The sequence below is a fragment of the Oenanthe melanoleuca genome, chromosome 3 (genome assembly GCF_029582105.1).
Source record: "Oenanthe melanoleuca isolate GR-GAL-2019-014 chromosome 3, OMel1.0, whole genome shotgun sequence".
Classification (NCBI taxonomy): Eukaryota; Metazoa; Chordata; class Aves; order Passeriformes; family Muscicapidae; genus Oenanthe; species Oenanthe melanoleuca.
Genome location: NC_079336.1, coordinates 56535414 through 56555510, shown reverse-complemented (window position 1 = coordinate 56555510; position 20097 = coordinate 56535414). Strand labels below are relative to the sequence as shown.

At 41.5% G+C, this 20097-nt stretch overlaps 1 protein-coding gene across 6 annotated transcripts in view; it reads left to right on the top strand.

Annotated features, from left to right (window-relative positions):
* IPCEF1 (interaction protein for cytohesin exchange factors 1) overlaps nt 1–10226 on the top strand; it is a 78792-nt gene extending 68566 nt beyond the window's left edge. For all 6 annotated transcript variants that reach the window (XM_056486483.1, XM_056486480.1, XM_056486481.1 and 3 more), the window contains 2 exons: nt 2493–2686; nt 6183–10226. In XM_056486483.1, the coding sequence (XP_056342458.1) occupies nt 2493–2686; nt 6183–6383 (395 nt within the window). In that variant the 3' untranslated portion in view covers nt 6384–10226. The remainder of the gene's footprint in view (nt 1–2492; nt 2687–6182) is intronic.
* The last annotated feature ends 9871 nt before the right edge of the window (nt 10227–20097 follow it).

Below are 20097 nucleotides of genomic sequence, written 5' to 3'. Positions count from 1 at the left end.
ATTCAGTGGCAGCTTCAAGCCTGCAAAATGTGGGCTTTTTCTTTCTGAGCTTAGCTCAGGGGTACTCAGGACACTGAAGGTAGAATAACAGGTAGGTAACAGATAATTTGGCCTCAGTTTATAGAGGTTTATTGGCAGACATATCCTTCCACATGCTGACAGACAGCAACAGTGTTCTACACAAACACACAACATTAATCCTAACTCTTTTATTTTATATTTTCTTGAAATTCATCAAAGATGGAGTTGAAAGTGCTATGTAACTCATATCCGGGTCTACACAACATATTTTGTTTTCCACTCTTTCTCACTCCTGTTTTCCAGCAGTTTGCTGGAATTCCATTTAATTGCTTTACTGCCACTTCCTTTATCCACCTGATATGAAGGATCTGACACGTTCTTTTCCCTTTGAAATGACCTGACCCTGATTAATCCCTTGGAGGATGAGAATGGTGGAGGAATAAGGAATAGGAAAGGAGTTTCAAAGTAGCAGTCCTGTAAGTCTGCAGGAGCTGAGTACACTTTGCTGGGCAAGTGCATCCTCTGGGAGCCTTCTCCTGGGCTTTTCTGAGTTTGGCTCCATCTTTTTCTGTGCTGAGTCTTACTGTGCTCCTTAAATATTCTCACAAGTGCATGGCACTTCTCTTAGGATACTGAGGAAGGTCATGAGTTAGCCTCAAAAGGTGTCCAGAGCAGGGACCTTAAGTCCCCTGTGGGCTGACTTTATCTAAAAGTTGCTGAATGGGATTGAAGCAACCTTTTTTTTCTTTTTCTTCTTACACAGTCTTTCTTGGATAGCTGATAAAAATCAATTTATCTCTCCAAGCATTACTGTGCACAGTCCTGATGGGTGATGTCTACAGCAGAGTGGAGCCAGTGCTGTGAGAAGCTGGCTAATGAAACAAACAGCTGCTTCATCCCAAGAAAGTAGGCAGGAAACTAGTCATTACGAGCTCATGGCATGTGCCAGCAGCTCTCAGGAAATACTAATGCCGTGTATTATGCCTTACACTTCCATTTTTTTTTCTGTTTCCTGCAGCTTGTTAAATATACAACAGTTCTCCTTTTCCTCCCCCAGCAATGTACCAATGTTGGAAGTTATATTTAGTTTTTGTCAAGTTACAGTAGGCTTTTTATAATCACACAGTAGGGAAGAATAGGCCAGAAACACAGTGAAGGCAAATATTTGCAGCATATCATAAACCTTTCTCATAATCTAAATATTTAGAAAGAACAGAGATGTAGGAGGATGCTGTTCTTTATAAAACATGGAAAAGATAAGAAGCAGCCTCCTTAGCATGCTGACATATTGCAGAAGTCTTTTTGCAGCAGCATGAGTGAGCAGAAGGACTTGTTCCTTTTGTCTGGAATATATTTGCTGACTGCAGATGATTTAGAAAAGTAAATGTTTCACTTTAAAGGAAAAAGTGCCCAGCCAGTTCAATGGGAATAGAAAGGACTTCAGCAGAGAAGAACCATCACCACTACCCCCAGTGATATAAGACCAAGCATTATCCAAAGTGGGTCTTGAGGGATTAATTAGCACCCTGAAAACAGCAATAGCTCTAAGATTTTCCTTTAGAGATCACTGAAGCTGTGTGGACTGAAAGACAAGGAGTGAGTCTGTTGCTAAAAATGGCCTTCTGCTAAAACACCCCTACATATGCCTGGCACATTTTTAGTTTCAGTCTGTTCATTTTTAAGTTGTTTTATTCTAAGAAATGCCTTTGCTTCTATTTTCCTCTTATTTTATGCTATTCTCAGCTGTTTACTCACTTTTCCTTTTGTGTACTCTGTCTTAGAAAATGGTCCTGCAGCTTGGGAGCCATCAGAATAATTAAGGTGGAGATAATCAAGGCTTTGTTGTGAGGCATTGCAAGCAAATTCTCTGCTGCAATCTGTGAAACTCAGAGACAAGACACTGGATGCCCCAAGGGTTCTTGCTTTAATCTGTTTTCTAAGGACCTTCTCTTGGGGCCCCTGAAATGTTTCTATGTTTCTTTTGATTGTTGATTTTTTTTTAACTCCGTTTTCAATAATTACCAAAACCTGGTGATGAATCAGCACACCAAAGAAAATTTGCCCTGGAGTTGCCAGGTAGAAGCATAATTCACTGCATGCAGCAAGCAGGGAGGGGTGAATGGCTGTAGATGCTGTCAGGGTTGTTTCATTCAAACATAGAACCACTGACACTTGTTCAAAGTCTGTGAGAGAGTCAGAGTGTTAAGGCAGCACCTTATTATTTATCTCTATTAGTGGAGATGCAGGCTCACATCTGTTTGGATCATTACCTGATTCTTAGCAACATGTGAGTTTGGAAGTTTGTCTTCCTCATAGGCATTATTACCCTAGAACTTACCCTAGCTGCCCTTAGTTTTTACTCTAATACCATTATTTTTTGAGTTGGTTCAGAGCTCTCCTGATGGCTGACAATAACTTTTCTGTCATCTGCTGCCGCATTCACGTTCTCATACCCAATTTATTCTTTGCAGACCAGGAAAAACGTGATGATGATGATGAGATGGAGCGGCTTTACAAGTCCCTGGAGCAAGCCAGCCTGTCTCCCATTGGTGATCGCCGGCTGTCCACTAAGAAGGAGCTTAGGAAGTCGTTTATCAAGCGCAGCAAAAACCCCTCCATTAATGAGAAACTCCACAAAATTCGAATGCTGAACAGTACATTAAAGGTGAGTTTGCAGATCTTGCCAAGGAAAACTTGAGAGAAAAAAACAGTTTGGCTGAAAAAGAAGCAGTATAGACTTCAGCCAAACTCTAATTACATATCCACTGAAAGCCCCAGAGAATTTTGTTAGGTTTTTGGATTTTTTTTTTTTCCTGCTTCATTGTGAATACTGATCTGTGTTGTGTTGTTCAGTTTGAACTGGAAGCAGAGGCAATAGTTCAGGAGGGACTCTTCTTGCAGAAGTTCCAGCCCATTTGGAAAATTTAATAAAGAAAACTCTTAGTTAACTGGAAAACTTGCAAGCTCAGCTAAGTGCATTAAACAGGGGAGCCTTAAAAAAGGAAGAGCAGACAAAGTACATTGATGATAAAGGACATGAAAATGACCCTGAGCCAAAAAAAGTTTTCCTTATGTGATTATCAGAGAATGTACAGGATGTGCCAAAGCTATTGTAAAAACCTCCTGTAACTAAAATATTTTTAATAGCAAAAGCATCCTGCTTTTATGTTGGAAATATATCACGAACTGAGGGGTACAGGGGTTCAGGATATGTTACATGAAAGGGCCGGTAAATCTGTCTGGAATGTGGAAAATTATGAAGGGGTTTACTTGCCAGCATCATGTCAGGGGATTTCAAAACCTGCTTCTGAGTGGTACTGAGGGAAACAAAAAGCTTAACCATAGCATTTATATTGTAAGGAGAAGAAAGAATAAATGCAAACTTGGGGCTTCACTTGTTTCTTTTCGTATGCATTAGAAGCAGGAATTAGCATCTTGTTTCAAATGGATGTATTTGGCTTCAGGCACTGAAGAAATCCATGTAAAATGGTTGGACTTGATGATCTTAGAGGTCTTTTCCAACCTTAGTAGTTCTATGATTTTAAAAACTTACCATGTAAACACAATCATTGGTTTGACTATTGTATAGGAGGCTTGGGTTTGGCACCTCAGCCTCTATTGAAATTCCTGAAAAGTATGTCTGTAAAGGGAATTGGGAAGAGAAGCATTCTTCACCACTCCATATGAGACCTGCTGAAGCCTCTCTTTAGTATTCTTGAAGAGTTTTCAGTGATGTGGCAGTGACTACAGAAGTATTAATTTGCATCAGCAATAAAGTGAGCCCCCCACGCAGCAGAAGTTAGTTTAAAAAGTATGGCTATTTTATAGGATAGGAAGCTTTGTACAGAAAATTCTGCAAGGTTTTCCCTGGCAGGAGCCTCACTAATGAATTTAGGAATCAGTTTGTGCAAAATGGAGTTGTATTTTGTGGAACAGTCACTTTCATTAGTATGGAGGTGAATGGAAGCCTTAATGTCAGACATGAGCAAGGAGGACAATGGTGCATTGATTCAGCATGGGAGTATTATTAGTTGTGATTAACTTAGGCTTGTCTAATACTTGTATTTAACATGAAAACATAAGTTTTGGAGTGTTCATAACATATAAAATGTGTTGATCTCTTTGGGTTTGGTTTTTTTTTTTCCTCCTCAAACTAAGAAACTGGAGTATTGACAAGACAAATAAAAAAGCACAGACACTTTCTCATAGACACAGAACAGAGTTCTGTACACAGCAGTGTTTAAGTTAGCCTGTCTGAAACTCAAGTGCCTGCAGTGGGAAAGTGCCATATTCTTTACATCAGTGGAATTATATGCTTTTAAAGTAAATTTTCTTAGTGTATAATATAAGACGTAAGATAATTGGAAATAATCTACTGGAAATTTAAAAATCAGGATTTTTTTTCTTCTGATCCATATGTACTCTGCTTTAATTAAAAACCTATTAGTTTGAGAAATGATTTATGTAAGTCTCAATGCAATTTTAATTTTAGACTTTTGACTCCATATATTTAACAACAGATTAATGTTACTGCCACAATATCTCATTAACAAAACATGCTTTGAATACTTTGGAAGAGAGGGAAACTATGTGCAAATGCATCACAGTCTTAGTGAATGTGGGAAATAGTTTTAGTGCTACAGGAGAAATTCCATGGCATGGCTTTTTGCTGCCAAGTTTGTCCAACAGAAACCCTCCTCTCCTTTATCTCCCTATCCCCTCTTCTCTTAAGCTAACTGCACATATCCCTGCAGCAATGCCAGAATCTTATTGAAAGAGCTGGCACTGGTACTTGAGGGTAGGGCATGTAAAATACAGCTGAATGAGCTTTTGGGTTTGAAAAGCAGCAAAGGCATCACAGAGATTGGAGCACTTGAAGGATCATTAGAGTAGTAGTGGGATATGGATCTGTAAACAGCTGGTTGCTGCTATCAGAAGGTGAAATGGATGTGTGGGAGCACTTTCAAGGTGTTTTCAAGGCAGCCATCAGCACAGGGTGCCCTTGGGTGAGATGAATGGGTGGCAGCAGGAGAAGATGTTTAAAGGAACTATTCCATCACTTCCACACACAGACTGGAGGGATGGAGCCTGGCAAAAGTGTCAAATGTTAGTGCAGCATAGTGTCTCCATTGCTAGCTGGAGCTTCTCCAATCTGTGGTCAGTTGCATGGACAGGCAGTACAGGTTGGAAAAGCAGAGTGGTTTGTTATGCCACAGTGTGTGAGGACATCAAAGAACATCAGTGTGTGTAAGGAGGGTGGAATGGAGACAGAGCCAGGCTATTTTCAGTGGTGCCCAGTGACAGGACCAAAAGTGAGGGGGCAAACTGAAACACAGAAGGTTTCCCTTGGATATCAAGAAACACTTTTTTGCTGTGAGGATGACCAAGCACAGGTTGTCCAGGGAAGCTGTTGAGTCTCTATCCTTGGAGATACTAAAGAGTTACCTGCTCACAGTCCTAGGCAGCCTGCAGTAGGTGGCTCTGTTTGAGGAAGGGTTTGAGACCAAATGACTTCCAGAGGTCCCTTCCAAGCTCAGCCATTCTGTAGTTGGGTGACATACAGAGTTTCAGTCCCTGCATCTGTCACTGCTCACATCTTTCAAGTGAACCAAGGTGCCTGCAATATATGGTCTGAGCTGGTCTTGCCTAAAGGTAGATACCAGATTTATCAGCTGTAGCTGGTGGTAGATGGCAGCCACATGTGCTGTGGCCACTCTTCATTGCACAAATTATATCCAAAGTTATGTTCAGTCCAGCTCCCAGAGAAGAGACATTTGTTACATGGAATAAGCGTTTTTTTTGAGAAAGTTAGAACTGCTGTGAATTACAGAAATAAACGCTGTTGTGTCTAGTTTCATGCAAGTATTGTCTTGTTAGAGACAGCATAACAATATGTAATTTTCACATGTATCTTCTCTCATCAAGTTTTGTTAAACCTATAAAAAAATCTAGATGAAATCAAAACTTGCCTTTAACTGGGAAGAATCTTTGCTGTAGATGTAACTTTGATGACCTATGCTCTAAAAATGGGAAACAAGCTAGCAGGAGGATGGGTAATTGGCCATCTCCTTTAGACATGAGTCTAATGTTCCCAGAGTGTTTTTGTTAGGGACATTTATCTCAATATTTTCCGTGGAAATAACCACTTGTTCTCTTCCTAGTGTAAGGAACACGACCTGGCCACAATTAACCAGTTGCTAGAGGACCCAAAGTTGACAGCAGTGAAGTACAGAGAGTGGAGGAGCACAAACATCATGCTGGTCCAAGATATTTATCAGCAGCAGGAGGTCCAGGACATGCCCACAGAGAATAGTGAGGAGCAAGAGGTGACTCCACAGCCAATCACTGAAAGTGCTATTTGATCTTGCACATGGCAAGATTTTTCTCCACAGGTCTTCATGTACAAGCAATTTAAGCTGCTGTATCTTGAGGTTTGTTTTTTGGAAATGTGTTTCAAGAGGAAAACAACCCATTCTCCAAAGTTTTGAATGGTCTTGCATAGCTCATTTATTGCCAAGTTCCCCAAAAAAGCATGCCTAAACGTGGCCTGCATACGTAAGAAGGCTATTTAAAAAAGCAGCAAAGAAATGGTTTTCAGTTTTTGGAGAAGAAAATCAGAAGTGTCCAGCTCCTGGAGGACACAGAACAATGTGATATGTACTGTATAAATATGAGATCCTTGGGATTGTTTTAACCATGCAACAAGGATGAAGTCTACTCTACCTTTTTACCTGCTAAGGTAACCTGATGTACACATTTTGATCCCTGTACCCATTTACTTTCACCACTCTACCAGTTCAAGCTGCGACAAATGGAAGAGTAATGATGCATGAGTTCATACTGTAGGCAGCTGCCAGGCACCCCCTTTGGGCTCTGCCTGATGTTTTATGAGTTTCAACTTTATTTATGGTCCAGACCAAGAAGGTACTGTCTTTCTACATGAAGAAGAGGTCTCTCAGTTTTTGCTTGTAATTTACTCCTCAGTGAGACAAGTTTCAACTTTTCTTATGGACTTGGCAGAATTCCTTGGAAAATTATGTTCTTCTTTCTTATTTTTGACAATTGGGAGTATATAAGGTACAAGTTTATCCCAGAGTCCAGTTTCAGGAAGGTGATCATATTCACAAGCCAGAAGCTAAATAACTGTACTCCTAGTGTGGACCTGGAAGTGTAAAACAAAGGTGCAAGTATTTTTGTAAATATATGTAATTTTATGGCTTATATGAATGTGACTATGTACTGTATAGATGTTTTATTTATATATTTATACATGCTGAATTTCCTAATATAAATAGGCACATGTGGACCAAGCCCACCCAGCTGCAAGTGCTTACAGATTGACTTGAAATGCCTCTTTATTTTGTGTTCCCCCATTATAGATCACAGTGATGGCTCTACAGCTGAGATTACCTGGAGACATCTCCTGTGAATCTTCCTTCTGCTTTTCTAGCTTTGAGTTTTAGATTAAGAAAATCTGTACAATTTAGGACCTGAAAAATGTTTTCTAGAAAGTTTCAAGATTTCCTTTGGGGAAAAAAAATAAGAGGTTTTGCTGCAGTATCAGGGTTTTTTTGGCTTCATTGTCCTCAGTACAAGGTTTTGGGCTTTTGTCTTCTCTTCTGCAGTGGAAGGAATTTTGCAGTGTGCTGAATTTTGAAAAGCAAGAATTAGTCCACCATTCCCAAATTAATGCCACTACAGGAACTGTGACAATCTGCATTTCTGTTGCTATTTCATCAAGATGTTCTTTGCCATTAGTTTTCAATACAGTTTATCTTTCAAAGCAAAATGCTCTATAGAGATGCAGCTGTATTCATCTGTCTTTATGCATTTTATGTTTTATTGAGAAAAGATAATGGTGTTAGTGGGAACATATAAAATCTTTTCCACCTCTGTAGTGATTATTTTGACTGTTGATATTGCAGTTTTAATACTCAGAAGCTTTTCTTTTTAAATAGAGGCAAGGAAATAGATGAAAATTATTAAATGGAGAAGCACACACAAAACCCTGAATGATTAAACAGCTATTCTTTTCAGGAAATCATCATATGAGTGGTGATTTCATCACTTCACTAATTCTAGCTGGAAGTTAAACAAGCTTAATACCTGGTGCAATTTGGTTTGGAGTAATTGTATCTTAAAAATGGAGCCCATTTTCAGGTCTCTTTTTTTGTTCTTCTTTTTGTTTTTGGGGTTTTTAAGTCATTCTTCCACCATTGCCATTGAAATGCTGTCAATTCACTGCTGAGAGCACCCTGAAATTTAGGAGTATAGGGATTAATCTGCTTGGTCCATTTCATTTTAACTACCTGGTGCTAAGGAATTGCTAAATATTGGAGGTCAAATTGCATGTACGTTTTCAATCACATATGGGATTTTCTCATGAAATGAAGCATGCAAACACCATTTTCCATCAAAAGCATCTTCACTTAGATGTTGAAAAGAAGCACATGGTTAAATGGCCTGTTGAGCTGGGCCAGGCAAGTCAGTGCCTTGCAGTTCTGAGCAAAGGCAGAGTCAGCTCCAATTGCTGAAGTAGATTTGCAGTATACAAAGAAAAACCTATGTGGCCTGTCCATGCTGTGTTGGCTTTTTTCACACTGTACTTGTATAACAATATACAAAGAAGCTGTCCCAAGTCTAGAGACAAAGAGATGCCCTTGGACTGTCCAAACTCTTCTATTGGTTCTGACAGATTACATAACCTAAAATTGCTTTTAACTTACTCTCTTTCAGATGGTCAGTAGATATTATTGTTGAACTATTGAGGTTTTGGAGACCTGCTGAGAATGGGCTCTATCACTGCTTGGAAAAGAACAGAAAATTCTTGAATGGGGTTACTCTAATGCCAGCTATAATTTTAACAAATTTCTTTGTTCAGGAATGGAATTTATGCAAGTACTGTGCAGGAAGTCTAACTCCACTCTCTCCAGCTACTTAGACTCAAAATAATGGAAAGCGTGGAAAATGCAAAGTGAAAATTGCAGTGAAACAGGATTAATTTTCTGGCATTGCTAATTAGTGTGGCAGTTTTTGCCTGGGTTTATCAGCAGCATGAAGCCATAATCAGAAATAGAATTACACACAAGCTGACAGCTACAGCGGGGAGCTGCCTCAACAGGAGAAATTTGGGCAGGTCTGTGCTCTGCCCAGTGATGCTTGGAGCAATTTCTTGGTCTGGATTTGGAAGACCTGCACTATTGACTCATAGCATAGGGAGCTGTGCATCCCTAGTGTGTGAATGTCAAGAAGTCTTTAACCATCTGCCTCAAGGGACATGTTTTACATACTTTTTGGGATAAAGTATGTGTGTGTGGATATGTGCACATGCACAATTTTTCCTCTGTCAGTAAAGCAGTTGGTGCAGTAAGTCCAGCAGGGGAGATTTTGGAATTCCTGGTAAGAATATCTAATTTCAACTGTTTCTGCAGCTTTTTGGAAATCAAATCTCTCTGTTCTGGTGGTGCACATCTCATGAGATACCATAATGAGGTGGGATCACATTTCCTTTCCTATGATGGAAGAGATTTCATATGGGGATTGTGAATAATTTTTACATCTAGCTCTGATGATTCAATCAATGCTAGGGTTTCACCTTGTCATGGTTTTCAGTGCAGCTGGAGATGAAACACCATGCAGCTGTTTGCTCAGCCCCCCTCTCTTTTCCTTCCCCATCCCTGTGTAATGGGGAGTAGAATTGAAGTAAAATTCATATGCTGTTACAAGAATGGTTTTATAATTTAAAATAAAGTAAAATACACCAACAATAATGGCAAATAATAATGAAAACAAGAAGGAAAGAAACCCAAACAAGTGATGAACAATGCAATTGCTCACCACCCACTGAGCTGCCAGACCCCTCTTCCCAAACCCTTATCAACCCCCACTTCCAGGTATCTCCCTCTGGTTTATATACCTGGCATGATGTTCTGTGGTGTGGAATATCCCTTTGGTCAGTTGGAGTCACCTGTCCCAGCTATGCTCCCTGCCAGTTTGGGTTTCTGTGTATTTCCTCACTGGCAGAGAACGAGACAAGGAAAAATATCCTTGACTTAAGGTAAACACATCTTAGCAAAAAACCAAAACATCAGTGTGTTATCAATACCATTCTCATTCTAAATCCAAAACACAGCACTGTAACAGCTGCTGAAGAAGAAATTAACTCTGCCATAACTGATACCAGGAATAAACAGGAATAAATAATGTGCCACTTCTTGTTTTTGCAAAAAAATTTGAATTTTGGAGGAAATTGAGAGAAAAGCCTGGTTGGGACAGTCAAGGAGGTAGGGGAAGAAAAAACATAGTTTTTTATTTAAAATGCTGTAGAAATGCAGAATTTAAATTATTTCTAACTTGGAAAAATTATGGGTGTGTTATGTCTATTGTGTGAGCCTGTAAGCTTACATGTCTATTACAGATTTAATACCAAAAACTGTGTTTTTAAACTTTTTGGACTTTGGGCTTTTTTTTAATCTTTTGTCTGTTTAGTCATTCAAAAGTAACCAATTATCACCAAGTGAGGGCCTGAGTTTACCTCATTTATATGAGACATGTCTTTCTGCTAACAGGAAGCCAAAGTGGTTTTCTTACAGTAGTAGAGCCAAAGTGGAATTTCCTGTTTTGTGTGGGGCATTTCAAAGCAGCAGACATTTTAAAATGAACATTTCCTTGGTGCTTGAAGATTTATACCATTTTGATTTGCTTCAAACTACAACATTATTGCATTTTTTAAAAACTGCCTTCATTCTGAACTGAAACAAAATTTGACGTGATAAAGGAAAATAGAAGAGAAAAACTGGAAGCTAAGATCATGCTGAAATTCACATCTCTGCATAGAGTAGCAGGAGCTGAGCTTGCCAAAAGCTAAGCATTTCAGCACTGAAAAAAGATTGTAAGGTGTTGAAAAGAATACTACATTCCTTGAAATTTGCTGTGGGAGAAGTTCCAAGACCTGTCTGCTCTGGAAAAATTATTATTTTCCTAATTTATTTCCTCCTGATAAAAATCCAAAGGGAGTGGTTTATAAGATGGCAGCAAATTAAAGATGAAATATGCATGTAATTCTTTGATAGCTCAACAGCCTTGATGTATGATCTGGCTGACTTTAGATTACTCAGCCTGTAACACAGAAAATCCATTTTTTTGGGAAAGCATTGTAGCTACCAGTGTCTGAAGCTTATGCACCCCATCTGGTCCACATGAGGTCCATTTTGAAGATGTAGGTGAATGACCATTCTATAGGGCAAAGAGTTTGTGTCATCATACCATAGCTTAGGAGCCACTCTCTTTGTCCTAGATGCCTTAGGACCTTCCCAAGTTAGTCTGACTCTTAAAGTTGTTTAGGGCAGTTTTATCTTCTCCCAACTAAAAATAAAAAGAGGACGTGGAAACACATCTGCCACTTCCACATGCATAAAAACTAGCTCTGGTCTAGCAGAGATTAATGTAAGTCAGGACTTCTATCAGGCAGTGGCAGGGCCTGCAGCACCATGAAGGTACATGGAATCCAGATTTGGTATTTTATCTGCTGATTCTTTTTCCCCCTTCATTGGTTTGAAGCTCCCAGCACAATGTTGGCGTTCAGCGCTGCCTTTTCGCTGCTTGTGCCTACACGTGTGAATGGGTTTTCATGGAATGAGACACACATCTTGCAGAGAGAGGGCCTTATGTTTGCACTTGTCAATTAAACACTGAAATGAGAGAATGTTTTGCTCAGCCTTTTTTAAATTTTTATTTTCACTGCAGATTTTTCAATTTACTGCTATAAAATGAAATAAATTTTTGCTGGTTCTTTAAACAAGCAATTTCCCTGTGGGACTAATATTATTATTAAGTTGCATAATCTGGAGCCAGGAAGAGAAAATGAATGGTTTGACTGAGGAATGCCCTCTACTAGTTCACAATGTGGTATTTGAAACTGCTTTTAAATAGTTAACTCTATTTAATTGGCTATTGAAGGCACCCTTAGGAAGATTAGTCTCTTCTGACAGGTATGGAATATTACTACTTTTTTTTTAAGCCACAGAGCAGCCTGTTTCAATTAAAAGAAGATAAGTATTTTTGTCAAAAGGGTTTCAGTTTAGCTGGATGGGCCAGCCAGGTAGCAGTATGGTGAAGGTGTGTTTCCTAGGAAATGAGCTTGTCCTAGGGCTCAGCCAGAAAAAGAATGTCCCTGTCTTTGTCATCTCTCTTCCCCCAACCTCCTACATGCTCCCACTGTGTGCCTTGGGCTAATCAGACCATCATTTGGAACCTCTGTCAGCTCAGGCAAGTCAGGCAGCAAGGAACAGACACAGCAAGCTGGATACTCATCTAGAGTGATGATAACTAAAATTGCCTTATGGAGAGCTTCAGTGCCCCTCAGAAGGGATGCAGCTGGATTCTGTAGGCAGAAGCAGAAGGAAGAAGAGCTGTGTAAGTGGGAGTGAAGAAGGGGACTTTTTCCTTTCAGAAGCAGAGCACTAGCTTGGCTCAGGTTCCCACAAAGTTATACCTTTGCTTCCACCAAGCAATGATTTCTCTTTTTTTCCCCCTGCTAGACAGGGAGTCATGAAGACAACCTGAGCAAACAGTTTTCATGTGATCTCAGCCTGTGCTCTTGCTTTCAGTGCCTAATGCACAGCCAAACATTTGGTTTCTGGGCCTGAGAACAAGACTCTACAGAAAAGCATCCAGTGATATCTTTCTTTAGGATCCTTCCTGGCATGCTTGCTGGGAATGCTGACAGGAAAGGCAGTGGGGCACCATATGTCTACCCTTCTGCCTGCTGCAACACCTCACCTCACCTCACTGACTTGGGCTGCCTCTTGTTTGGCTCTTGCTTTTGCTTTACACCCTCTTGTGGTGGTATGAAACACAAGCTGTTCCAGCGTTGTTTCATCAAGGTATCACTGAATTGCTCATTATAATTTGGACATTTGTGTTTTGTCTGCTTATAAAAACCTGTTGGACTTTATTTGGCTTGATTAATGTGAGCTTGGGATGAGCATGACCACTGGCAACACAGAGGGCAAAGGCTCCATCCCTGGCATCTGACCCTATTTCATCACTGCTTCTTTGGAATGGCTCAGTCATGATTCTTCTTCTTATTGTGGCTTTTTCTTATTGCTGGAAGAAAGTGCCTACTGTCAGTGAGACAGTTCCTGTATTATCTTCCTGTTCTGGAGAAATATCCTCCTTGTTACTAGGGGATTTTTCAAATTGTCTAACAGGAGCCTTGGCAGTACTTGGGATGCAGTGTACAGTGACAAACTGCTCTGTTATTATGATGGGGAAACCATATCTTTCCCCTTTCCACTTCTTGGCAAAGTGCTTTCAGTCCTGGACAGACAAACAAGTTCTTGTACTGCCAGTGGGAAAACAGCTTCTGCAAACAGATATCAGCATGTTCATAAAGGAGAAAACTGATCCCTCAGCACAGCCTGCTGGCTGCTGGCAGCACAAGCAAGGGAGGAAACCACAGCTTTGTATGTAAGGGGGAAAACGAAAATAAGAGGGTTTGCTGCAGGATCATGATTTTTTGGCTTCATTATCCTCAGTACAAGGTTTTGGGTTCTTGCCTTCCCCTCTTCTGCATGTGTACAAGTTTGTGATGGTCTCAGCCCACATTTAAGGAAGTTTTGGAGAGAGGTGACAGCATTTACTGAAGGTGTGAAAATGGAAATGCTGTCTGGGACACAGACCCTCTCCAGATCTGAAACAGAAGCAGTAAAATGAAACCAATGTCAGTCTGGAGATAAAGATACTCTGTGAGAAAGGGCAAGTGAACACCTGAGCAGCAGACACAAAGAAAAAAGAGCTGGGGGTGTGGAAAAAGACTAATTATTGTCGGATGAAAAATGTGTGGGCATGAGATTAGTGGAACACTCCATTTGGTCATACAATGTATGGGGAGGATTTTGAGTGTCTGGTTATTTCATATCTGTGTATCTCATCCAGAAATTTATTGAAGCTGTTTTGCAGAGCACCCTAATATTTGTGGGCTCAGATGTCAGAGATTGTTTTGCGGAAAATACACTTAATGACCATGGTGTGTTTCTGTCCCCTGTGAAATGTTCTGTGCATGCCTGATGAAACTCCAAAGGCACTATCACAGTGTGTCACAAGAAAATAGCTGAAAAGTCAGAAGCATTTCCAATGTCCTCAGCCCTTGCAATGGCAGCCACGTCCTGGTAATTGACAGGCCTGCCTGTGCTCTTACAGTGTTGTTGAAATAGAATCTTTGTTTCTAAGGTACATTTTCCTAAATCTTATTTTTTACAGACAGTAAATTCAGTTCACCTTGGCTAGCACTTAAGTTCATTTGTTACAGCAGCTATGAAGATGACTCTGATAGTGGTGTCATTTTGCTGTGAAATTTGGAAATTTTGCTCTGCAAATGTCAGGAGGAGCTCCAAATCAGATTTCATACTGTTATAAAACACACGTATCAACTTCCCAGACAGATGTGATATTTCATCATGAGCATGATTTGTTTTCTGTGAAACAATTTATTCTGTTCATCTTGCTGCTGATGACACGAGGCAATTCAGGCGGCTGTGTTGTTTCTGAAATGTGTTTTCTAACACAAGAAAAAGGATGACTTACAGTGCTGGCACTATTTGGAAGAAGCAGATCAGAGCCTCAGAACTGAGGCAGCAAACAAAGCTCAGAACTTTGGAGACAGTGACACAAATGGCATCTTAAAAAGATGTGGGAATTTCACTAATTAAAGAGAGAAGGGAAGCCAATGCCATAAGGACTCAGAGAAATGATGAAGGCAGAGTTTGTGGCAGTGCTGTTCATACAGAAAATCAGTGTGTGAAGTAAACCAAGGCAGGTTGCAGGAAGGGATGGACTGGTTTAGAAGCACAGCTGCTCTGGAGGATTGTAGGGTGACTTGTTGTGCCACAGCCCAGGCAGGATTGGACAGCACATCAGCTGACATCTGGATCTAGCTTAAAGACACATGGCAAGAGAATACCATGGAGAGAAAAAACAGGATGCAAAACTGCCTTAGTTCCCAAGTTCCATTTGTTTCAGACACCACCTGGCAAGGCAAGCAGAGTATCCAGACATAGTAAACCATACCCTGGTGTCAAGACAGGGTGGGAAGGTGGCACGAGGAAACCACAGTAGGTTCAGTTCCCAAAGTCATGTGTGTATGTAAGAGGCAGCTGCAAGGTCAGTACACTGGGCCTGAACCATGGTGCCACTTTTGGCAATGCTCACAATTCAGCTTCTCCAGCCTTCAATCTTCCAGCTTCTTTGGAAGATATGAAATCCTACTGTGTGGGTTTGCACCTTCCCTGATATACTCTCTACCTCCTGGATAGGAAACAGTGATAAATTCTGTTTATAGTTCAGGGGAAGCTACAGAGACACTGCACAACTGCCTAGAAAGATATGTCCATCTTTGGGATTTTATCTGCAGCCTCCCAGAGTTTCACAGTAAAATGACTTTGGGTGAGGATCTCTGCAAGAATTTTGTACTCCTACTTTGTCTGTCAAAATTTACCATAAAGATCAGAAAAATAACTATACACAAACTTGTATTAAGTTATTAATGTAGCATCCAATTAATTCCATTGCACTAAATTCGGCTTTGGCATTAGCTGAAGAAAGAGATATAGTTTTTTCTTTATTCAGTGAAAGTTTTGGAATAATTTGTATCTTCAGTATCAGGCTAAATTCCTAAGTGTTACATTAGTGAGGAATATAAAAGTAGTACAGATCAAGATGAAAGAAAGTCATTTATTCTGTGTTGCTCCAATTACTCCTTTCTAATCCAGCAGCCTTTTCTGGAGTGCACATGAATTTGCACATACCCACAGATTCACAGATGGAGGTGCTGATATTGGTTGCAACACCTTGAGCTTGAAGAAAGCCTGTACACTACTGAACACTCACAATACCTTTTTTCTTCATGCCAATTTTTATATAACATCTTATTTCACTGTTCTTTTCATCATAAACTTAAAAAACAATACTTCTAACATTCTCATTGATATCTCTGCTAAAAGCCCAGCAGCAGCCATCAAATACATCAAATACATTATTAGAAACTATGCACTTAAAGGGAAGAATCACTACCAAAGAATAGGACAAGAAAGGGGATTGCTGTTGTGTTGGAGAAGAGGCAGCAGTAGTTCCACTGAACTTACACCAGTGTCCAAGTTTAGGACAAAACTGGGGGAAAGCCTCCAAAGGAGCCCCCCAGAATAAGCCCCCCTCACAATTCCTCCCCCCCACTGGGCTCGGAGAGAATTTTACTCGGGGGGAAAAGTGGAAAAAACTTGTTTATTAACAAACACAAGAAAAAACACTTCCCAGCAACAGGAAAGTACAATCCCAGATGACAAAAGAACTGTTTTCACCGAAGTGAGAGACGGTCGCTGCTGGGAAGGGCGAGAAGCTTCTTGGGCAGGCTCCGGAGGCAGTCTCTGATGCTCGGGTCCCGTCCGGAGCCGGTACAGATCTTGGAGCTGAAGGAGAGAAGGGGGAGGGGAAGGCAGCAGCAGCCAGGGCAGAGCCGGGGCAGCAGCAGCAGCAGCAGGGCAAGCCAAGCAAGCCCAGCCCCGGGGCACCACCCCCCCGGGGGGGGGGAAGAAAAGTGCACCGGCGGCAGCTCCATGCAGACAGAGAGGTGTGGGGGCGGGAGAGGAGCAGACACAACACCAACCCAGAACATTCCACCCCTTATCCCACATCGTGAACGTTACACACGATTGGGATATACACCCACTAACTACAACGTAAAGCTTTCATCCGACTTGCTCAAACCTTCATCACTTACATATTTCCTCTCATTTCGGTTACTCAGACCTTCAACACTTACATATGTCTTTCTGTCTCATCCTACAATCAGTTCTCCCTGTGGTATACACCGTGTTGTTCCATCTTCCTGCATTATCCACCACGTGCATCCTGGTCCTTGAGCAAAGACAATCCCACGAATGGGTTTGCCTGTACTCAAGGCAGGATTAACCCATACTGCCTTTCCTAATAGACCTCTAACATGGGCCACTGGGACTTTATTTCCATCCACTGTATTAAGGGAGTCAGACTGGGCAGGCCCTGCTTGGTTGATGGAACCTCTGGTGTTAACTAACCAAGTAGCCTTTGCTAGATGCTGTTCCCAGTTTTTAAAGGACCCCCCACCCAATGCCTTCAAGGTGTTTTTTAGTAATCCATTGTACCTTTCCACTTTACCTGCAGTTGGTGCATGGTAAGGGATGTGGTACACCCACTCAATACCATGTTCTCTAGCCCAGGTGTTAAAGAGATTGTTCTTAAAATGAGTCCCATTGTCTGACTCGATCCTCTCAGGGGTGCCATGCCTCCACAGGACCTGCTTTTCCAGGCCCAGGATGGTGTTGCGGGCTGTAGCATGAGACACTGGGTACGTCTCTAACCATCCAGTTGTGGCTTCCACCATGGTCAGGACATAGCGCTTGCCTTGGCGGGTCTGAGGCAGTGTGATGTAGTCAATCTGCCAGGGCTCTCCATACTTAGACCACCGCCCCCCATACCAGAGGGGCTTCACCCGCTTCGCCTGCTTGATGGCAGCGCACGTCTCACAGCCGTGGATAACCTGGGAGATGCTGTCCATGGTTAGATCCACCCCTCGGTCTCGTGCCCACTTATAGGCGGCATCTCTGCCCTGATGACCTGAGGCATCATGGGCCCATCGAGCTAGGAACAATTCTCCCTTGTGCTCCCAATCTAAGTCTATCTTCGACACCCCTATCCTTGCAGCTTGATCTACTTGCTGATTATGCTGCTGCTCCTCATTGGCTCTCTTTCTGGGGACATGGGTGTCTACATGGCGAACTTTCACAGGTAGTATCTCTAATTGAGTAGCGATGTCTTTCCACTCTTCAGCAGCCCAAATTGGTTTTCCTCTACGCTGCCAGTTCGCCTCTTTCCATTTCCTCAACCATCCCCACAGAGCATTGGCTACCACACAGGAATCAGTGTATAAAGAGAGAAAAATCCTAATCCTAATCCTAATCCTAATCCTAATCCTAATCCTAATCCTAATCCCAACGCAAACCCAATTCCAAACACATAACACTAACCCATAAATATAACCCCTAACCCTAATCATAACCCTAACCCTAACCCTAACCCTAACCCTAACCCAAACCCTAACCCTAACCCTAACCCTAAACCTAACCCTAACCCTAACCCTAACCGTAACCCTAAACCTAACCCTAACCCTAACCCTAACCCTAACCCTAACCCTAACCCTAACCTTAACCCTAAACCTAAGCCTAACCCTAACCCTAACACTAAACCTGACCCTAACCCTAACCACTAACCCTAACCCTAATCCATAAACCTAATCCATAAACCTAATCCTAATCCTAATCCTAAGTCAAATCCTAAACCTAAGTCAAATCCTAATCCTAATCCTAACACTAATCCCTAATCCTAATCCTAATCCTAATCCAAATCCTAATCCTAATCCCAACCAAAATCCAATTCCTAACATATAACACAAACCCCTAACAATAAGCCCTAACCCTAATCCTAATCCCATACCAAACCCAATCTGAAACTCATATCACTAACCCTAACCCTAACCCAACCTCAAACACTAACCCTAACCCTAACCCTAACCCTAACCCTAACCCTAACCCTAACCCTAACCATAACCCTAACCCTAACCATAACCCTAACCCTAACCGCTAAACCCTAAACCCTAGCACTAATGGTAACCCAAACCCTAACCTTAACCCTAACCGTAACCCTAACCCAAACCCTAACCCTAACCCTAACCCTAAACCTAACCCTAAACCTAACCCCAAGCCTAACCATAACCCTAACCCTAACCCTAACCCTAAACCTAACCCTAACCCTAGCCCTAACCCTAACCCTAACCCTAACCCTAACCCTAACTTAAGCAGAACCCTAAGCTTAACCCTAAGCTTAACCCTAAGCTTAACCCTAACCCTAACCCTAACCCTAACCCTAACCCTAACCCTAACCCTAACCCTAACCCTAACCTTAACCCTAAACCTAAGCCTAACCCTAACCCTAACACTAAACCTGACCCTAACCCTAACCACTAACCCTAACCCTAATCCATAAACCTAATCCATAAACCTAATCCTAATCCTAATCCTAATCCTAAACCTAAGTCAAATCCTAATCCTAATCCTAACACTAATCCCTAATCCTAATCCTAATCCTAATCCAAATCCTAATCCTAATCCCAACCAAAATCCAATTCCTAACATATAACACTAACCCCTAACAATAAGCCCTAACCCTAATCCTAATCCTAATCCCATACCAAACCCAATCTGAAACTCATATCACTAACCCTAACCCAACCTCAAACACTAACCCTAACCCTAACCCTAACCCTAACCATAACCCTAACCCTAACCATAACCCTAACCCTAACCGCTAAACCCTAAACCCTAGCACTAATGGTAACCCAAACCCTAACCTTAACCCTAACCGTAACCCTAACCCAAACCCTAACCCTAACCCTAACCCTAACCCTAAACCTAACCCTAAACCTAACCCCAAGCCTAACCATAACCCTAACCCTAACCCTAACCCAAAACCTAACCCTAACCCTAGCCCTAACCCTAACCCTAACCCTAACCCTAACCCTAACCCTAACTTAAGCAGAACCCTAAGCTTAACCCTAAGCTTAACCCTAACCCTAACCCTAACCTTTACCCTAACCCTAACCCTAACCTTTACCCTAACCTAACTCTAAACCTGACCCTAACCCTAACCACTAACACTAACCCTATTCCCTAATCCTAATCCCTAATCCTAATCCTAATCCTAATCCCAATCCCAACCCAAACCCAATTAATAACACATAACACTAACCCCTAACTATAAACCCTAACCCTAAACATAACCCTAACCCTAACCCTAACCCTAACCCTAACCCTAACCCTAAACCTAACCCTAACCCTAACCCTAACCCTAAACCTAACCCTAAACCTGAACCTAACCCTAACCACTAACCCTAACCATAACCCTAACCCTAACACTAACCATAACCCTAACCCTAACCCTAACCCTAACCCTAACCCTAACCCTAACCCTAACCGCTAAACCCTAAAC